The sequence below is a fragment of the Perca fluviatilis genome, chromosome 7 (assembly GCF_010015445.1).
Source record: "Perca fluviatilis chromosome 7, GENO_Pfluv_1.0, whole genome shotgun sequence".
Classification (NCBI taxonomy): domain Eukaryota; kingdom Metazoa; phylum Chordata; class Actinopteri; order Perciformes; family Percidae; genus Perca; species Perca fluviatilis.
The window spans coordinates 2,173,801-2,193,726 of NC_053118.1; the positions used below are offsets into that span (position 1 = coordinate 2,173,801).

At 41.2% G+C, this 19,926-nt stretch overlaps 1 protein-coding gene across 1 annotated transcript; it reads right to left on the reverse strand.

Moving 5' to 3' along the window:
* Window positions 1–303: 303 nt before the first annotated feature.
* dcaf13 (ddb1 and cul4 associated factor 13) lies at window positions 304–18,993 on the reverse strand. The gene is made up of 11 exons (XM_039806838.1): window positions 18,793–18,993; window positions 17,893–18,092; window positions 16,744–16,851; window positions 16,531–16,620; window positions 16,227–16,382; window positions 12,606–12,683; window positions 12,417–12,499; window positions 11,969–12,133; window positions 10,426–10,561; window positions 1,471–1,634; window positions 304–903 (listed from the first exon to the last, which is right to left on the reverse strand). The coding sequence occupies exons 1-11, from the start codon at window positions 18,860–18,862 to the stop codon at window positions 816–818; spliced, it is 1,338 nt and encodes a 445-aa protein (XP_039662772.1). The 5' UTR covers window positions 18,863–18,993; the 3' UTR covers window positions 304–815.
* Between the last annotated feature and the right edge of the window lie 933 nt (window positions 18,994–19,926).

Here is a 19,926-nt window from a genome sequence, read left to right on the forward strand (position 1 = left end):
CACTCTGAAGCTAATCACCATCACTCTCTCACTTCTCCCTCGCTCTATCACCTCCCCACACACACATGCCAGCTCGACGCACACACCAGCGCACAAGTATAAACATCAGGCCATTTACGTAGGCTACGGCGAAAGCTCTGCGTGGAGCCTCCGCACAACTCTAAAACAGGCTTTAGATAACAGTCATGGATACAGAAAGGATAAGGCTTTTCGACAGGCCTTTCTTTGGGTGTGGCCGCTCATAACAACCCTTTTGCCAGTAGAAGTTGTCAGACGGCAAGTCATTTCAAGCATACTGAAACCTTTATCTCTGGTAGTTTTAATAACAAACTGTAGCACATTTCTTGAACTGAATTCATAAGAACTAAAACTATAAAACAAAGGGAACACATTTTGTTGCAAGTAGGTACCAAGTCACGCGACATTCTTTAAAACATTGAATCAATTTAATCCGTTCATTTCTTAAATCGTCGTGGATCCTGTGATAAAAAATGCAAACTTGCTTAAAGCAAAATGTGTGACGATTAGTCACTCAAATACAGGAGCAAAACAGAAATGTGTAGATGTGTAAAGAGAGTCCTACAACAACTGCTCAGTGAAAAGTACAGCGAATGCTTTACAAGATGTATTTACAGTCTGTTTCCTGGTACTTCAACCGATGCAGAACTTGTCACTAGTCCTTCCCACAACTGACAAATTCAAACTTATTTTCTTCAATTCTTAAGTGAGAGCAGTCTGAACAGGTCTCATGTTGGTGTGATCGTGGGGTCCACCTCATCTCCATTCCGGTCTTCTGTTCTCGTCTCAGACCCGGCCTATTTGACCACCGTCACAACATGCTTCTCCTTCTCAGACACCACGGGAACACTTCCTGGCTTGCTGTGCTTTCGGACATTCCTCTCCCTGGAAAAGAAAAGAGGAAGAGCCATGAAAACAACTCAATCTGCTGGTGAGAATATTAAGGAAGGGATAGATAGAGAGAGCGAGAGAGAGAGAGAGAGAGAGAGAGAGAGCAAACAGAAAGGAGGAGGCAGGAAGAGACTGAATATGAGACTGTTGACCTAACACCTACGTCACCGACTACACTAATGTACCCTGAAAATAATGCATAAAGCATAGATGGTAAATCATTCACAGTCCAAACACAAGTGTGACGGTCACAATGCCGTCAGTAATTAGGAAAAAGAGCAGCAGACTGAGCTATGAATCACTGGACGGCAGGGCAAACTGGGACAATCAATCCACCGTGCAAGCTGTAAATGAGTATGTAAGGGCTACTGAGACCAAGTCATAGGGCGCAGTCCCATCACTGACATTTTCCATTAGGCTGGTGGGACTGCATAGGTCAGACCGACCCTGGCAGCAGCCCAAGTCACCATCACCTCTACATGGACACAAAGGGTGCCATTCCTATAGATATACAGTATATTAGCTAGCTCTATTCCTATTCCAAGAATAATGAACACATACTTCCTACGGCGAGCCTCTTTCATGACCCTCAGCTCCTTGGTCTGGTGGTAGATGTTCTTGGGCAGATGTCGGTGGTGAGCGATGCGTCTGATCTGCGGGTGGTGCTGGAACTTCTCCTTCAGCTTCTGACTGTAGTTGGCGGCCTGCCGCTCTCTGGGGGCCAGCTGCATGACACAAGGGGGATGAGTCGGTTGGTTAAGTTTAGGGAACTGTTGAGGTTATCGCTAAAATAACACATGGATGCTCCTGGGTATTCCTCCAAATCAAAGTAACGCGCTTTAATGGGCCCCCGATGCGTAGCTACATTTTTTTAAGAGGTCCACGTTGCAAAGTTACAACGCCAGGCCATGAAACGTTTTTAACTTCAGCTTTTGTATGGATTAAACAAAGAAAATAGAACATAACTGTGAGCTTCATAATGTCTAAAGTGACACTGTGTGTTATTATAGATCTTGAGATCTTGTGCTAACTCACACTACACGTTTTAATTGCTCACACTGTGCAGACCAATAGTGCTCACACTTTTTGGGGGTTTGTCACAACACGTAAAAATACTGCCCCAATTATAAAACTATCTAATTACAGTTTAGAAGGGATCATTTGACAGCAGTCATGTGGGACGTTGAACCCTGGAACTGCTCAAACTGCACATCAAAAAGGAAAACTGACCTGGCAGAAAATCAGCTGTCTGTCAGGCTTTAAAAAATAAGTTCTGGTCGGCAAATTGTCATTTTTGGATAGAGCCAGACTAGCTGCTTCCGTTTCCACTCTTTGTGCTAAGCTAAGATAAGCGACTGCTGTGTCAATCTTCTCTTCCAACTCTCGGTAAGGGAAATGTTGCTTCTGAGAGACAACTACCATAATTGATATGGCCACGACACTGCCTTTTTTAAGTAAACACAGGTTTCGTTTTTTAGGCATTTGAACTAACGCTGAACCAATGCCGTCACTTTTCTAGTGAGAACCGCCTCTTTCTGAGGCTTCTGCTGGAAATCAAAGCAGGCAACAGACGATGACTGCTAACTGCATGTCTGAGTCAGTGGCCTTGTTACAGGCATTTTAACTTGTTAAGTTGTATATATACCTACAGTTTGAATATCACATCATTTACATCATCTTTGGTTCCCATGGTGACTGAAGTGTTTTCCTAAATGCCTTGATTGCAGTAATGAGGAGTATTTCCAGTAGAATTGATTATGGCGCGGAGTTTGCTGCTGACCCGTTTGCATTCAGCTCAGGTGGCATTTTGTTAATTACCAACTGTTATGGTACGCTGTCTCACATCATAAAATGTTGGCCGGTACAGTAAAGCAGTAACTTCAGCTTGACAACGTGCTCATTCAAAACCGAATCAATGTCTGTAAAAAGTGAAGACACCAGCTCAACAGCATTCCTCCCTCTCCATCTCTCTCATAAAAACCACCAGCTACTCGGACTGGTCTTGGCTCAGGCCGCCCTCCTCGAAGGCTTTTATTCTAATTGAAAGCAATGATTTGTCTCAGGGAAGAGCTGTTAGATGCTGATCCTGTTGGACTAAACTAATTCCCCTGGATCCACACATGGTTAGCTTGCTAAACATGGTTTGTATGATCTCAACAAGATGGATGTGAGATAGCGGAGGATGATGCTTCTGGAGTTTGTTTGGATAAAAACTCTCTGGAATATTATTGCTGAAACTGAACAGCTGCAACTACTTGGTCATATTTTCTATCCACAAAATGACCAGGCGACAGCAAAGTGCTATGCGACAAGTGCGACATAAAGTAACTATAATCCAACTGATGCTCCGTTAGACAGAATAACCTCAGATGTATACAGTCCACTGCAGAGATGCCAGAAACTCCTACCCCCAAAACTATAACCAACATGTCAGGTGAAATGCAGCAACAAACAGAGTGGCATAGATCGAAAGGGGTGTCACTGTCAATCCTATTGTAAATGTACATCAGATCTAAATGTTGCCACTGTTCTTTTGACCACGGCAGGAAAATGAGGCATTCTATCAGTTATAATAACACTGGCTTCAGATCTCACAAAATTGTTGAGATCTGGGAACATGGGGAGTCTGACAGGTCAAGACATACAAGCAGTCACTGTTAAACCGGTCATATAAATTGGTAATAATACCGAACCAGGAACTTTATAAACTGTAATGGAGGTTTAAAATGGAGAGTTTGGGTCATAATTTAGCAGCTTGCATTTTTTTTCTCTTTTAGATGAGTGTAGTTAACCTGCAGATTTGTTTAAACCATTTAAAAAACGGGGACTCCACTGAGTTTTCCCAACAATGAGTCAAACACTGGTTGGATCTAAAGACTACAAGTTTAAAAATTTAAAAAATCTGGAGGGGTGGAGTTGCAGAAGAATAACACCTAAATCTCCAACTCAACTGTACGTGATTAAGGTGCATTGTGGGTAATGTAGGCACCATGTTTTGACAACAATAATGCACGGATTAAAAAGGACAATACCTCTGGTTCTACTGCATCGATTTTGATTATTTTCTGTCTTAGGGTGTGTGTGTGTGTGTGTGTGTGTGTGTGTGTGTGTGTGTGTGTGTCTCCCCGACTATGGTACAGGATTAATGCTAAATCGATGGAGAACTCTTAAAGGTCCAATGTGTAAGAATTTCTCCCATCTAGCGTTGAGATTATATATCGCAATCAATTCTCTCGCACCACGCAGTTCAAAGTAGGTATTACAGCTACGGTAGCCTTCACGCTTCAAAAAGCCGGTCTCTTGCGCTTTTCAATCTCCTTTTTCTGGGCAAAGAAGAAGAAGAAGACTCCTGTTCCTGAAATTTGGATTTGGAATACGTGTGGTCCTCCATGTTTCCTTCTTCAAACTTGCCGGGGCCAGGAAGCGACGATACCCATTAGCAGCATTAGCAGCACCTGTGAGTTTATCATGTGACCGAGAAAAAGTGAAAGGCAGAGCAGTATGTCCTGTATGTCCCTTACCGGCTAATGTATTTCAAGATGGAGCATGAATATGGAGTGTCTACCCCAGTTCATGTGAACGCAAATGTAAAATTTCAAGCCAAAAGGAATACTTGGAATTGATGGTGGTGGTAAATATTCTTGAAAAGGATAAGTTTATGAACGGGCAGCACAGATTTTGATAATGAACAACTAAATACATTACACACTGGACCTTTAAGATTGTCCGGCTGCTTCGGTTTCTTGCACCCCACCCACAACAGGAGACGTTCCAGCCTCATGCCACTTGCACATGTGTCTGAGGAACAGATACACTATTGTTTGTTTGTTTGTTTGTTTGTATATATATATATATATATACAGTGCCTTGCGAAAGTATTCGGCCCCCTTGAACTTTTCGACCTTTTGCCACATTTCAGGCCTCAAACATAAAGATATAAAACTGTATTTTTTTGTGAAGAAACAACAACAAGTGGGACACAATCATGAAGTGGAACGAAATTTATTGGATATTTCAAACCTTTTAAACAAATAAAAAACTGAAATATTGGGCGTGCAAAATTATTCAGCCCCTTAAGTTAATACTTTGCAGCGCGCACCTTTTGCTGCGATTACAGCTGTAAGTCGCTTGGGGTATGTCTCTATCAGTTTTGCACATCGAGAGACTGACATTTTTGCCCATTCCTCCTTGCAAAACAGCTTGAGCTCAGTGAGGTTGGATGGAGAGCGTTTGTGAACAGCAGTTTTCAGTTCTTTCCACAGATTCTCGATTGGATTCAGGTCTGGACTTTGACTTGGCCATTCTAACACCTGGATAGGTTTATTTGTGAACCAGTCCATTGTAGATTTTGTTTTATGTTTTGGATCATTTTCTTGTTGGAAGACAAATCTCCGTCCCAGTCTCAGGTCTTTTGCAGACTCCATCAGGTTTTCTTCCAGAATGGTCCTTTATTTGGCTCCATCCATCTTCCCATCAATTTTAACCATCTTCCCTGTCCCTGCTGAAGAAAAGCAGGCCCAAACCATGATGCTGCCACCACCATGTTTGACAGTGGGGATGGTGTGTTCAGGGTGATGAGCTGTGTTGCTTTTACGCCAAACATAACGTTTTGCATTGTTGCCAAAAAGTTCGATTTTGGTTTCATCTGACCACAGCACCTTCTTCCATGTTTGGTGTGTCTCCCAGGTGGCTTTTGGCAAACTTTAAACGACACTTTTTATGGATATCTTTAAGAAATGGCTTTCTTCTTGCCACTCTTCCATAAAGGCCAGATTTGTGCAGTATACGACTGATTGTTGTCCTATGGACAGAGTCTCCCACCTCAGCTGTAGATCTCTGCAGTTCGTCCCGATCGCGATCATGGGCCTCTTGGCTGCATCTCTGATCAGTCTTCTCATTGTATGAGCTGAAAGTTTAGAGGGACGGCCCGGTCTTCGAGAATTTGTAGTGGTCTGATACTCCTTCCATTTCAATATTATCGCTTGCACAGTGCTCCTTGGGATGTTTAAAGCTTGGGAAATCTTTTTGTATCCAAATCTGGCTTTAAACTTCTCCACAACAGTATCTCGGACCTGCCTGGTGTGTTCCTTGTTCTTCATGATGCTCTCTGCGCTTTACACGGACCTCTGAGACTATCACAGAGCAGGTGCATTTATACGGAGACTTGATTACACACAGCTGGATTCTATTTATCATCATTAGTCATTTAGGTCAACATTGGATCATTCAGAGATCCTCACTGAACTTCTGGAGAGAGTTTGCTGCACTGAAAGTAAAGGGGCTGAATAATTTTGCCGCCCACTTTTTCAGTTTTTATTTGTTAAAAAAGTTTGAAATAGCCAATGAATTTCGTTCCACTTCATAATTGGGACCCACTTGTTGTTGATTCTTCACAAAAAATTACAGTTTTATATCTTTATGTTTGAGGCCTGAAATGTGGCAAAAGGTCGAAACGTTCAAGAGGCGAATACTTTCACAAAAGGCACTGTATATATATATATATATATATATATATATATATATATATATATATATATATATATATATATATATATATATATATATATATATATTTATATATATATATATATATATATATATATATATATTTATATATTTATATATATTTATATATAAATCAATAAAGTTGTGTACACTGGCTGTGTAAAGGCTCGAGTTTCACTCACACGCATTTTCTTGTGTTTTACGCGTGTGACTACATTGAATGTACTGCGATCTGACACGGGCGACCACACAGCAGTACTGTGGCTTAACACTTGAGTGCGCACACTGACGGAGGATTGAAGCAGTTGTTGCTGCGCTGCTTTCACTAAGTGGCTTATGTAGAGAGGTTGTTACTCTAACGTTCTAACGCTGGGTTTTACAGGCAGCTTTTTCACAATCACAACTCCGCTACCGCTCTGCAAAAGTTAACTCAGAGTCAACTTTGGAGAACTGGCAGGGGATCTTCTATGCTAATTTAAAAGGTCCAAGCCAGATGTATTATAAGACCAACCAGGCCAGACTCTGCCTACTGGCTGCTGCTCTGCACTTGTGTGCGACATCAGACAACTTTTTACCAGGGATGCACCGAATCCAGGATTCGGCTTCGGACGAATATTAGACTTTTTGACGTGGTTCGGTTTCTCCGAACCTTAGAATTTTTTTCCACCGAACCCTACGCTTGCACTACGCACGCCACGCTGGTCGACGTAATGACGGCACTGTTGATTACGGGAAGTTGTTTACGTAGGTGGAGCGTTCAATGCAGTAGGCTGTGAGAAAGTGATAATGGAACTGGTGAGCAGAAAAAGTGTTGTTTGGCAGTACTTTCAGTCACAAGAAGACCATTCAAGTCCAGCTTGTTCCAACATGTTCAATTTGCAATGCCGATTTCTCTCGTGGTGCCGAGGACCCTAAACAATACACAACATCGCTGCTGTTAAAACATTTGCGTATGGGGCGCCCGGATAGCTCAGTTGGTACAGCGGGCGCTCATATATAGAGGTTTATACTCCTCGACGCAGCGGGCCCGGTTCGACTCCGACCTGCGGCCCTTTGCTGCATGTCATTCCCCCTCTCTCTCCCCTTTCATGTCTTCAGCTGTCTTGTCAATAAAGGCCTAAAAATGCCCCAAAAAATTATCTTAAAAAAAAAAAAAAAAAAAAAGAATACAAGTTGTGCATGAAGGAATCTACAGACAGCAGCCAAAATGCAGCAACTCCAAGTACAGCAAAGGAAGAACAGTCACTGCTAAAAACTGGTGTTAACCAGACGACCATTAGTAGCCTACTTTATGGGATTATAAATCGAAAAGGCTAATATTTTGGATATTGATTGGATCTTGACATAGGGTAAACATAGGCACGCCCGCCGATAGGGGGGGACAAACGGGTCTGTTGTCCCGGGCCCACAGTAGGGGGGGGCCCAGAACTGGGGGCCCAGAACTGGGCCCCACTCAATTATGAAATAGGAATAATGAAAAACTTTTTTAAATAGGCCTATTTGTGGAAAAAAATATGTAATATTTGAGTTACATAAAAGCTTTTTATTTGTTTTCTTCCTAATTGTCCTTGAAATAGTTGGTCAAGAACCCCCCACCCCCAACACAAAAATGGTTTGGCCACTTATCCAAAAGTTTGATGTTGTTTTCAGTAGATTTGAAGTTCAGTATGCTCCAAATGTCCGGTGAGCACAAGTCCGGTGCTCAGAAAGAAGGAAAAAGAAAGAAGAAGAAAAATAGAGGCCTTAGAGATTTTCTAAACAAATATTTTTTAAAAAGGTGGTGACGGTGAAGCTGGAACTGTCAACGTAGAGCAAGGTAAGAAACAGCGCAGCGCAACACGTTCTGCGAGCCATGTAAGCGTAAGCTAACAGGCCAGCTCTCATGTTAATGCCCATTAGCTTGTATAAAAGCCTGAGACAACACGTTCTCTTTTACAGAAAGAGTTGAGTTTGGTAGCTCCGTCAGAGAGGATGAGACAGAGAAGGAGAGATCCAGCTGCTGTCAGGGGACAGAGAGAGTGATGCGGGAGGGGCCCGCTGCCTCGCAACGGAGGGACAGAGTCAGGCTACCGGTGAGAGAGAGAGAGAGAGAGATGCGGGAGGGGCCCGCTGCCCTGTCGGAGAGTCTGAGCAGGATGGATCAGAGACTGATCACATTAATTTCAGTGAGAGATGTGAGGAGAGGAGAGGAAGAGCATAGGAGAGGAAGAGCATAGGAGAGGAGCAGGAGAGGAAGAGGAGAGGACCAGGAGAGGAACAGGAGAGGAGAGGGAACAGGAGAGGAAGAGCAGGGGAGAGGAAGAGCAAGGAAAAAGGAGAGATCTGGGCGCGGGGGGCCCATCTAAGCTTATCTCGTCCCGGGCCCAGGCAAGACTGTCAGCTGGCCTGAACATAGGCCTATGGTAACTGTCAAAATAGTGTTTCCCACTTGTCTTCCTGGCATAATGTTTCCTATTCTTTTATTTATTTATTTTTTACAGTTAAAATAAAATGAAAAACACACTGCTGTGGACGTTGTTTACTTGATGAATGTGTTTAGTGTGTTAATGGACTGAGGATGGGAGGAGGATTCGGTTTCGGCAGAATCTTAACCAGTGGATTTGGTATTCGGCCGAACCCCAAAAATCTGGATTTGGCGCGTCCCTACTTTTTACCTCGACGAGAAGTCGAGCCACATTTTAATATTGCGAGAGCTCATCACACCTCTACTTGATATAGATCAAGAGTGGCACCTCTTCATTTGATCAATGGAGCAGGCAAGTCAACAGTAACACAGCACATCAGTGTCAATCAATCCTAACTTTTCACAGTGATTCAGTTGGCTTTCTAACCTAAAACAAATTTGTGATGGGTTAAGGTTTTTAGAGCAGAAGAAATACATTTTACCCAATTTAATACAAACCGGAGCGGATTGATTCATCATGTTGTAGGTCTTGGTCTAAAATGCACAGGGTCTAGTTTACACTGGAGTCAAAGGCCCCTGAGTGCAACGTTAAGAGTAAAAAAATAGTGATGTGCAGCAGCTGATAGAGAAGCCCGGATCCAGACACAGACAAATCCTTGATTCAGCATTTCCTTATAATTAAAGACCCCTTCAGTACAACTTGATTGTTAATGCTTCATTATGTTCAGAGTGGCCCGCTTTAAGTGATTGGCCAATATAAACTGCTGATAGGAGCAGCCCTTGTCTGATCTCTTTAAGTGCAAAGCTTGCGAATAAATCTCCCTTACACAGTGACAGTAAAACAAGTGCCAAAAGCGGGCCAATTTTCCACTCTGAAGCTGCATTAAGAGAATAGGCAAGAGTGAATCCGATTAGGAATGAAAAATGGCTGTTGGAGATGGCATTGATTTTATTATTCAGCCATAATAACTAGGATTTGGGGCTTTAGATCACCTCCCAGCATTTTACAGGAGCTTTATTTGACAGTTGAGCAGAACATAACATTAGGGCCATATTTTCTGCTAACACAGCCTATATTATCTGAATACAATACATGCGATACCCACTAAACAAGATATTAAAACTCAGTAAAGATTTCTAAGAAGTCTTTTAGCTAAATCTTTAGTTGGCGATTTGTGAAACAACTGCACAAGCTTATGAGTTTTCTGGACTTACACCTGCCACAACAGCCACTGTGCCAATTGGTACTTATTGAGAGTGATTCTACCCTAAGTCAGCATCCATCAGGGCATTTGGCAACAGCAGTGCCGTTGCTCTTGGCACCCCCTCTTACCCTGCTGAGGTGGGCCCAGGGCCACGGCTGTGTCGAAGAATGCCGTTAACTCATAAAACAAGATCAGGTAATACACTGGAGGGAGATACAGTATGCAGAGCGTCTGACAGCTGAGGAAAACACAGCTGTTGATTGGTACACAGACATGAAGCCTACTGCTCACCAAGAAGCAGCCAATCAGCAGCAAGTTGCCTTAAATATGAATTTGATTGAAGCTTAAAATATACTGTAAGCGAAAGCAGGAATGATATAGAGAAGACAAGGCAGGACTCACCACTCCTAGTTTCTCAGCTGCGTTGGCTTTCCACAGTCGGATATTCATTTCATCAGAACCACTCAGGATGTATTTGTTGTCCGACGACCACTTTATGCAGATGACGTGCTGCATGCGTTTGGTGTGGTAGACCTCCCTAAATGTCCAAAAAGCAACAACAAAATGAAATGATAAAATAAAAATTAGTCAAGACAATGCCTTCATTGGCTGTTAGAAAAACAACAAAAACAAGCACTTATACAGAATCAAGTGTTACAATAACAAACAAGGGCTCTAGAGTGCGACCAAAATTTGTAAGGGTGCGACTAAGATTTTTCCTAGGTCGCACCGGTGCACCTAACGTCCTCGCATCCGCTGCCTCTCCACAAACCAAGCGATGTCGTTTATTTGGATATGGTTTAATGTTGCGTTACATGACCCATTCCTTCTATAAAGCCGTGCCTGTGTTTGGATCTCTCCTCCGCGCAGCACCCCCCCCCCCCATTCACTCACACACGGCTCCCCTGCAACATGGAGAGACACAGCGCCACCAGTCCAAACTGCTGACATTTGTCTACAGTTTTAATTGTTATTAACACAGCTGTATATTGTTAAGTATGAGAGGGAAACCTGTATTGGTACCAGTGTTTCCGCTGGTAACTCTCGGTTATTGCGGCCGCCACGGCGAAAAACACATTAGAAGTTATTAAATGCAACTAACTTCAGTTCCTTGAGTAATAGCGTGTAAGATGGAGCCTGCTGGACCTGTGCGAGAGATGTGACCCATGGATACATTATCATAGTTCATAAAAATGCAGCGCAGTGACGATACAGACATTTCATAGCCTACACAAGACGTGTGTAATGCCGCTGTGGTTATGGTTAGGAAACATCGCAAAAAAAAAATCGCAATCCTGGTTTAACAAACCCAACGTTGACTGTCAGTGGGAAAAGGAAACTAAGAACAGCCTCTTATTAAAATATGTTTTTGACATATCCATCCACTTTCTGGCTCTATAATAACGTTAATACTTCTTCCTCCTTTGTTCCCAACGAAGAGTCATAACATTTTTCACAGCAGATATTTTGACTTGCCATAGAAGGAAAAATGTAGGTGCTATGACAACACACTCCGATCAAAAATATCTATAGAAGTGTGTGTGTGTGTGTTGTGTGTGTGTGTTGTGTGTGTGTGTTGTGTGTGTGTGTTGTGTGTGTTGTGTGTGTGTGTGTATATATATATATATATATATATATATATATATATATATATATATATATATATATATATATATATATATATATATATATATATATATATATATATATATATATATATATATATAAATAAAACTATATAAAACTTTTATAGGCCCCAGAAACACATCTACGAACACCATACACTATATTACAATGAATACTTGTACTGCTTACACTCTACTGTGGCTCAGTCAGAAGGACAGAACAGAAATGGGTCCTGATTACAGACCAGTAATACAATCATAGTAAACATTTTATGCAATGACAACGGTAATTTAAAACTGGCGTTTGGGGTCATACTAACCTGCTGTGGCCACTGTCCTTGGGGAAGATGCGGATGGTTTTGTCAAAACTGGCAGATACAAACTCCTTCCCAGTTGGAGAATAGTCAACATCCAGCACTGCAGAGACATGGTCCATGTGCACTGTGACTGGCCGGTCCAGGTACCGCATGTCATATGTGTAGAGGCTGATGAGACAAAGAAAAAAAATTAGCCCTGCTAGTAAAAGTGCATTGTAGTGGGAGGCAGCACATCAGTAAAAATAATAATAAATAATAATGGCACCATACATTAATCACCACTCTGTTTGGAAAGCAATGGAGCAAAGTTGGACTTTTACAATTGTACATGCAAAATTCCTCCTGTTTGAGTACCAATTCTTGAGCATGTAAACAGGAGACCTAATTTACCTAAATACAATAATCATGAGAATCATTCGCACCGTAACAATCTTGAACATCCTCTACTCACTTGTAGTCCTCATTTGAACATGTGAAGTAATAGGCTTCCATAGGGTTCCAGCACAAAGTGTTGCTCCTCATTGTCATAATAACCTATAGAAGAAAATGAAAACACACAGCAGTAGATAGAAATCATACCATGTCATTGTGAAGAAAAAAAAAAAGTTTATTCCTGCAGCGACTGAATGATAGACCCTACCTTTTTGAGTGGTGCTGATTCTCTCATGTCATACAGTACTATACTTCTGTCAGAGGCACAGCTTGCAAGAAGTTCAGTCTGTGGAAAGACAAAGCGTTAACTTTAAAGATATCAGCAGGGTGGCAGATCTAAATAAGTCCGACAATAACCACTAATAAGTAGGGCTTGGCAACATATCAATATTATATCGACATTGATATATGAGATAGCACTAACCCTTTTGCGATGGCGCCCTATTGGTTTTTAATGTACAACAAGATGCAGACAGCAAAGTAAAGGGAGTGTAGTGAGTGTTCTCTTTTCCTGATGAACAAAATATTTCAGTACCATCCAACGACTAACCATTGCTGTTCTTTTCTACTGCAGCAATCATATTGTAGAAAGCCTTTACTTTACACTCTAATTACTTCAGGCCAAAAGTGTTTAAAAGGGAGATTTTTTTATTGTTAATATGCAATTCAACACCAAGTTACATCTATAAAATCAAGTTTGCAAGACTTCACTGTTTTTATTCAAGGGCTACTAATAATGAAACATAACTTTTCAGTGAAAGCTTTTTTAATTATTTAAATTCAAACTATAACTTTTTTTTAAATAACAATAAATAAACACTTTCTTTTATCTATCTCAGACACGTCTGTGCCTTCCGCTAGCAACAACGCATCCATCATGGCTAGTGGCCAAATAGTGGTTACCATTAGACGCACACACATCATGACGCTAATATGCGAAGAAACTGGTTCCAGGTTTTGTGCTATAAATTAATAATATTTTATAGCAAAGTTATAAGTTAACTATTTTAACATACAGTCATAACCTACTGTCATTAAAAGTGAAACCAAAATAGGCTATAAGGCTGTCTGTGCGTCATAGCACAAACGCGATTGACCCTCTTACACAACGGTTCGCGATAATGACTAATAGTCTATTGCATCATAATATTATTATTACTATTATTATTACTATTATTATTACTATTATTATTATTATTATTATTATTATTATTATTAGTTGTTAACACGCTCAGTCAAAACCTTCCGTTGTAAATTGTGAAAGACTGTGGACATGTCTTAACAGACGCGATAATAATTTGCATTCGGTAGGGCACCCCCAGGATTCTTCAAGTTAAATGTAAGACTTTTTAAGACCTTTATAATACCACCTAGGATGAAATTGAATGCCAACTTCACAGCCATATGATGAAAAATCAGTGTGGATTTTAGCCCTGAGAAAAGAATGATTCACCAGGTAATGACATTTTACAATACTCAACAATCCTATTTAGCTCACAGTAGCTTTGTAAGGCGTGTTTGTACTCTAATAACATCAAATAATAAAGTATTTGTTGCATGAATCGCTCTTATGCTATGAAACTTAATGAAACAAAATAAATAGGATAAAAAATTAAATGTCTGCATTATGGAGGTGTCACAATTAGTTCCACTTTGGCTAGATAAGATAATATATAATGTAATATAATAAGCCAATATAAATGCCAATTGCTTCAGTGATTGTTTCATCCCGTCCTGCTATGCGTCTAAAGGCTGCTGCAGCGGGAATAAAGAGTTGGGCTCCGGTGTCTGGGTGACACCGTCAAATGTGCGTTAGCACGTTGGCTGGGTTTCAAACATACCCTACCAAAGGTGGAGCACTGCCGACACCATCATCGTCTTATTCATAACCCTCTCTCCGTTGCTAGCTGATCAGGAACCGGCAGGCGGGTCTTCCAGCTCCCCCGTTTCATTGGCTCTAGACTGACTCGCACGCCGATCCGCTTGTTGTGCTAACCTCAGCCACGTTACTCTCTGCCTCGTCCGCCAGCTGGTCCACATCTCTGGCCAGACTTTCAGACACTTGCCAATTCTAACCGACAAGCTAACGTTAGCTTGTTAGTAGCACGGTGCCAGACGTTTTTTTTTTCTTCTTGACAACGGATTGATTTGCGCCCGAGCTTGGATGTTTAGGGTCAGAGCGTTCTCACCATGTCCACGGATTTAAGATAAAACACCATGTTGCTCCGTTATTATTGTTATAGCCTAGCTACATAGCTACACGTGTCGCGCACCACGCTTCCACGCACACTCCACGGTCAAGAGCATAAAGAAAAACACTGATTTGCATTGATGCATTGATCTCAGATATGGCATTTCTAAAATCAAACTGACAGAAATCCGTCTAGCGACGGAGAACTTTAATCCCTGGAGACTAGATATCATCTTCAATTTTGGATATTGTGATATGACACAAGTGTTGTCTTTTCCTGATTTTATAGGCTGCATTACAGTAAAGTGATGTCATTTTTCTGAACCTACCAGACTGTTGTAGCTGTGTTATTATTTGCCTCTACCCACTTAGTCCCTATATCCACATTCTTGGTGTTTATTTATCAAAACTCGCATTATGTTAATATTTTGTGAAAGCACCTAGGGCTGCAGCTATCGATTATTTTAGTAATCGAGTATTCTACCGATTATTCCATTGATTAATCAGATAATAAATACTTTTGTTTTATTGAAAATTAATAATTAACAATATTTTGCTTAAATTTTTGGAAAAGCAAAAAATTGTATTGCCTACATTGCTTACAATATCATATCTCAAAAAACTAAACATTAAGTGCATTCAAGTAACATATTACATTGTTTTTTTTAAAGAAAACATTTTTTCAAATGATATCAACCTCAAACTAAGGCATAGTTGTGCAACTTAACTTTCAGTTTCAATCTGAGACTGATCTGTATATAGGCCTATATATAAATATTAGTTATACTAAACCTATTTTCATTTATATATTTGATTACAATGCTAAACAGCTCTGTTACACTTATGCTAGTAGATCGTTGATCCGCTGTTTCTCCGTGGAGAGAGAGAGAGAGAGAGAGAGAGTAAGTGGTGCGCAACAATCAGCGTTTTTTCCGAAGGGATAGTCAACACCTCGGCTCTTTAGATCAAATTGTGGTCACCACCACTACATATTTTCTTGTCTTTGATTTTGGTAGTTGTTGTTTGGTGTAGTTTCATCGTCCATACGACTCTGTGATTTACTTTTGTCGGGTCCGCTTAGTGGAATGGAGGATTAAGTTAGACTCCACGTTTTCTGTTGAGATGGTAAAGCACTGACCTCGTACTATTATTGTAGTAAGCTAGTTTGATTTTGCAGTAGACACACTGCACAGAGTTTTCGTTTTAATTACGTTTGAACTGATTCCAAACTTTGGACACTTTCTGTCGTTTTCTCCAGCCTGTCTCTTCTCTTAGCCCCTCACTATTTACGCTCTAGCATGTGTCGCCAGCAGCAGACTGAGCAGCGTCTGGTGTGCGACAGTAATAATGATCCGTGCGGAAACACCGTCCGTCAGCATACAACGTTGGTAACATTGATTTAACGAAGCTTCGAGGCAGTCATTTTGCATCGAGGATTATTTGTAATCGAATTATTCGAGGAATCGTTTCAGCCCTAAAAGCACCAATAGTCAACCCTACGATATCGACATTAATGCATTTGCTCAAAAATGTCGCAATACTTGCTTTTCTCCATGTCGCCCAGCTTTACTAATAAGTGTTCTTGAGTCAGTGCCAGGAGGAGGCCCGTCTGAGTGTGGTGGATACATGGTGCCTTACCTCCACAGGGTTGAAGCGGACACTGCTGAAGCTGTCTACGCCCCAAGTGAAAGAGCGGATTGGGCTGCTCCTCTGCTCGTCCCAGATGTCCACCTGCTGGCCACATGTTGCGAACACAGCATCCTTCTGGTGATGGTCTAGTCCTGTGAAGACTGTCTGCATGGGACAAGGATTATTTTTACAATAACCAAAATGTGATAATTTACTGACCATTTCATCATGGTCACCTAAAGAGCAGGGTTTTTTTCCATTATCATGATGCAACCACAACTGTAATACTACAGCAAATGCTCACTGATCACACCTTGCCCAGAATAGTGTTGAGTGGCTCCTCTTCCTCTCCGTAACCTGGCGCCTCCATTTTCCATTGCTTGATTGTTTTGTCGTCACCAACCTGTTACAGTAAGCATGCAGAGATATATAGATATAGTTATATAAAAAGCTGTATTAGAGTACAGCTAATAAAAAGATAATTCTGAAACCGTCCTCTTCTCAGATAATAAAATGCAGCAGTCACCGTAAAGAAGGATGTTCCACAATAGCGGACGACCATTCCACGGACAAAACCTTCATGTGCTTGGAGTGTGCGGACACATTCGTGTTTGGTCAGATTCCACAGTTTCACCTAAGGGTCACATGTTCAGAAAAAATGTCAAGAGTGATTGCATAACACACATAGTACAGTGTTTTCCCTGGGTTCATCAAAGAATTCTGGAGCCTATTTTGCGGTCAATACTGCCGACGTTGTCTTTGCCATTATCAAATCAGTATATATTTATGTTTAACACGAAGTATACTACTGCTTCAGTGCAGTAAATCAATGGGAAACATACATGTGTCCAGACAAGGCTAGCAGCAGCAGCACTGCGTCAGACACGTTTCCGGAGACATAGAAAACGCCACGCAGCCGGCACGCAACAGAAACTCCACGCTCACGCCACGCTGCCAGTGTGTAGCCGGCGTTAGACGTGAGAAAAGTCTGTTTGTTTTTAGCACTCTTTTTTTTTTTGCCACATTTCACATTCATTCAGCTTAGGTGCTGACAAAAAAACAGCTCGGGTGCTGAACCTAAGACTGTTAATGGTAGGGAAAGCCCTGTAGTATTGTGTGTACAATGTCATGGCATTACTAGCTGAGGTATGGTGCGTTCTTTTTGTCCACCAAAGTCGATCTACGAGTCGTTTTCCGGAGTTACAAACCGGAAGTTTCCAAAAGAACGCCCCCAAGGTCGTATTTACGACTCGTCAAGTCGTCTGAACTCAGAGGACCCCGAGTTCACTTTCAAAGATGGCTACGTTGTGCATCATACGTAGTAAACATTGTGGTTTTCTACAATTTTAAGCACTTTTGTCTTTGTTGTAACCAAATGAAGAAGTCGTACACATAGCACTGTATACTGCTACCTATAGGCATGTCTCTACAGTCTAATTATGAGTTAAATACCACCTGATTAGTTATTTTGTAGCTTGTGCAGCTGAAATTGGCTAGAGACGCTCGGTTGCTATATGACAACAATGGCCGAGTCTTGAGAAGAAAGCAGAGCAGTAGCCTACTCGCGGTTATTCGTTTTTCGACACGGATGTGACGTCACACTCGATCTACTAGTCGCGATTACAAGACAAAAAGAACGCACCATTAATGTATCTAGACTTTGGCAGATAATTACCTCCCCATCACAGGAGCCAGAGAGCAGGGTGGAGAGGTTCCTGGTGTGCTTGGCCATGCAGTTCACCCCATCTCTGTGTCCATCCAGAGAGGCCAGGAAAGGCTTAGCAAACACCCTCTCAAGCTTAGTGGCATTCAGAGCCCGGGTGTACTCTCTGCTCACCTCAAACGGATGGAGTGCTGGGTCATAGTTTCTAGGGACTAACGATAAGAGAGGAGTCACTCCTTAACGGGCCGTAAGGACATATCACCTGCATATATGATGATCATGTTCATTTAAAAAAAAAAAATTTAAGCATACAGCAATTCATAGAAATGGCAGCATCAAAGGGCAATAAAGGGCCACCTGGAGTAAAAATACAGTACATTGGATTCCACACAGCATTCCATATTACTTATGAATATATAGAGGCTTTTATGTTTAGCATCGTTTCAGGGCTAACATCAGTTTTAGAAAAAAATGCAGAAGTGTGATATCCATTGGAATCAACTTAATGTCATCAAGGACATAATTCTCTTTAGCAACACATCAGTCAATTTACTTTTTGTTCGTTTTATATGTCTCATATGACCTAACGTTACCGTTACTGGACCTGCACACATGCTAACTTTATAACGTTAGCGTTAGGCTAACTCACAAGTTCCAATCAGTGACTTAAAATAGGTGCTAATGTTGTAGCTATTAGCTATTCTTGCTCATTGTTTTTGTTTTTATACCTAGCTAATCTTAAAGACAACAACAGCTGACAGATAATTGCATTGTCCTTTTTGTCAAAATTACATAGTTTAAATGGTCTTATTTATTAGACTGTGCGTGGCTGATATTTGCTGAGAAAAACTGGCTAGCATTAGCACTAGCAAACTGTATTTAGCCTATCCGAGTTTATAGTTTATAACTTACCACGCTGAATATCTAGTTTGGTCTCCCGGACATAATCATCCGGGTTCCTCGAGAGGACTTTCACTTTCATTTGGCAGAAGAATAAAAATGGACACACACTTAAAAACTGCTGTTAGGTTTAAGTTAAATAAGAAAAATATTAGCAAGTACTGGCCATGTGTTGATGAAGAAAATCATCTGACGGCGTTGCATTGTGGGATATCCAGTCGTAGTTGCGTCCACGGTGACGTCACTGACAACAGCTACCAAGGTACAACATTTAGTAGAGAAATACCGGACATACAACCATTTGGGTTTCAACTAGACTACTACTTTCATTTTTTTGCTTCGTGAAAGTTCAATTCGTAGCTGTTATGATAAACTGTCTTTGAAGCACTTTTCCTCAAAAGGTTTTACCAAATATTTTAGATAATATAATAATTTGATTAAATTATAATTTAATTTTTTTCAAGATAAAAAAGGACTGAATAAAAGTAAATAGGTATATATACTCATCAATATGGAACATATAGTAAACTTTAATCAGAATCAGCTTTTTTGACCAAGTATGTGTACACATACAAGGAATTTGACTACATACAAATATATAATTTGCAGGTACAGTGTATGTTTACAGGGTTATTGCACAGGGGTTGTTGCTGAAACTATGTGACTGGACTTAAGTTTTGATGGCTAATTCCATCATTATGTCCCTGGTGTTGCAGGATGTAGTGCAGTCCCATTATGAGAAGCCTCTCATATTATCATTTAGTCATTTAATCCTGTGATGGAGGGTTTCTTGGGGACTTTGTCACTTGGATGACTGTGGAGCTTTTGAAGCAGGAGGGGACTTCACACATCTCCAGTGATCTGTTGAAGATCTGTGTAGGGGCCAGCTGGTCAGACTTCTGCTGTCTGGGCCTGGTGGTTCCTGATCGAACTGTTTCTAAAAAGTGCTGATACACATCCATTTTACCGAGCCTTAGTGCAGGTTGGGGGGTCAGGGGGTCAGTGGATAGCGGTGAGTGAGATGCAGGGGGTGCAGTTGGTTGTGTGATGTCGGAGCGGGTGAGGGTTGTGAATGTGGGTTTATAAAAAAAAAAACTATACAATTTATCGTTCGTCTAAAATGGTTTTATTTTGAAGGTTACAACC

Excerpts from the sequence above, each read along its gene's own strand:
- dcaf13 (XM_039806838.1), bottom strand. The coding sequence starts at position 18,862 with ATGAAAGTGAAAGTCCTCTCGAGGAACCCGGATGATTATGTCCGGGAG. Across the intron at positions 12,684-16,226 it reads TCCGCTTCAACCCTGTGGAG|ACTGAACTTCTTGCAAGCTG; the intron begins GTAAGGCACCAT and ends GTCTTTCCACAG. Across the intron at positions 12,500-12,605 it reads AATCAGCACCACTCAAAAAG|GTTATTATGACAATGAGGAG; the intron begins GTAGGGTCTATC and ends TTTCTTCTATAG.